Source organism: Tupaia chinensis, unplaced genomic scaffold (genome assembly GCF_000334495.1).
Source record: "Tupaia chinensis unplaced genomic scaffold, TupChi_1.0 Scaffold000381_1, whole genome shotgun sequence".
Classification (NCBI taxonomy): domain Eukaryota; kingdom Metazoa; phylum Chordata; class Mammalia; order Scandentia; family Tupaiidae; genus Tupaia; species Tupaia belangeri.
The window spans coordinates 1,393,443-1,394,688 of record NW_006159883.1 but is presented as its reverse complement, the minus strand read 5'-3'; the positions used below and the strand labels follow the sequence as shown (position 1 = coordinate 1,394,688).

Here is a 1,246-nt window from a genome sequence, read left to right as displayed (position 1 = left end):
CTCTTTCTCTGCCTCTCTGGTGAGCACATGCACCCTATAGCAAAAATCTCTCTTTAACACAAAACAAAACAAAACAACCCCCAAGATTTCGGATCCCAAACACAGAAATAATGAGCCTGTCAAATAGCAGAGTGAAAGAAGGTGAAAGTTCTCTCATGATCTGGGAAGCCAAAATGTGGTCCAGCAGCGTTTTTAGAGAGGTTAGCTGGAAAGGGTGGTTTCACAGAATGCTGCAGTTGCTATCATAATCATTAACATCATCATTATTAAATAGCAATTAATAATCAAGTAGCAATTAAGTACTTAATTTATTTTCTTTTTCTTTTTCCTCCTCTTTTTTTCGAGAGGTTTTTGCTATATGGCGCTGCACTTGCCAGACAGACCAGACAGAGACAGCAAGACAGAAAGCAAGAAATCACCGCCCCCCCACACACACCTGGGGCGGATGGCCACACCGCAATCCCTTCTCCTCCATTCTCCGCTCAGGGATCTTGGGCACACACGCACATGCGCCCGGCGTGAGTTTTAAGCCACCAGGTCCGGGACGCGAACCAGGGTCGGCTACATGGGAGTCCAGCGACATAGCCATTACGCTAACTGCTGGTCCCTAAGTGCTTAATTTCTTTCACCACCTCAAAAATCGAATAGAGGGCTGCACTCCCCGCCGTAGCCTGTTTGATGAGCAATAGCATAACGAAATGAAAAGGTCAAAAGTAGCGGAAAGACAGGCGTGGGACAGCGGCAGAAGGCTCTTCCCAAACCAGGCCGCCCAGTTCCTGATTTTCACCCTGCTTGTCCAACCCACGAGTGGATGATCTTTTCCTCCTACTTCTTCCTCCTTTGCTCTGTGCGCCCTCCACGTCTCCTTTTCCTGTCCTTTTCCAGGGCAGAGCCGGTTCTGAAGCTCAGCTTTGGCCCATCACTTGTTTCCCCATCGTCTCTGGGCGTCCGGGAAGCGGACTGCGAGTCCCGAAACTCCAGTGGGGCAGGAGCCAGAGCTCTGAGCATGTGCGAGTAAGTCAGGGGGCTGGGGAGTATCAGAGGGGCCGCGTCTATTCGGGGGCCAGGACGTATTTGGAAGGCCGGTTGAAGGTCCCTGCGGTGAGTGTGAAGGTAGGGCGCCGCGAGCGCTGGGCCACCAACTCTGCCCCAGGAGTGCCCCTGTGCCCAAAGCGCCGCCGCTGGGCTCTGCTCTCAGGGCGTGGGCGAGCTGGCCGCGTGTGCCTTGCTGCTTGACACTGGGGCG

At 53.0% G+C, this 1,246-nt stretch overlaps 1 protein-coding gene across 2 annotated transcripts in view; it reads left to right on the top strand.

The window, feature by feature from the left end:
* CERS6 (ceramide synthase 6) overlaps positions 1-1,246 on the top strand; it is a 333,671-nt gene that overhangs the window by 2,147 nt on the left and 330,278 nt on the right. The window contains exon 2 of one of the 2 annotated variants that reach the window (XM_006153571.3): positions 886-1,014. In XM_006153571.3, coding sequence (XP_006153633.1) covers positions 1,007-1,014 — 8 coding nt within the window. In that variant the 5' untranslated portion in view covers positions 886-1,006. Of the gene's footprint in view, positions 1-862; positions 1,015-1,246 lie in introns of those variants that run through there. The other variant, XM_027773847.1, reaches the window with a different exon arrangement.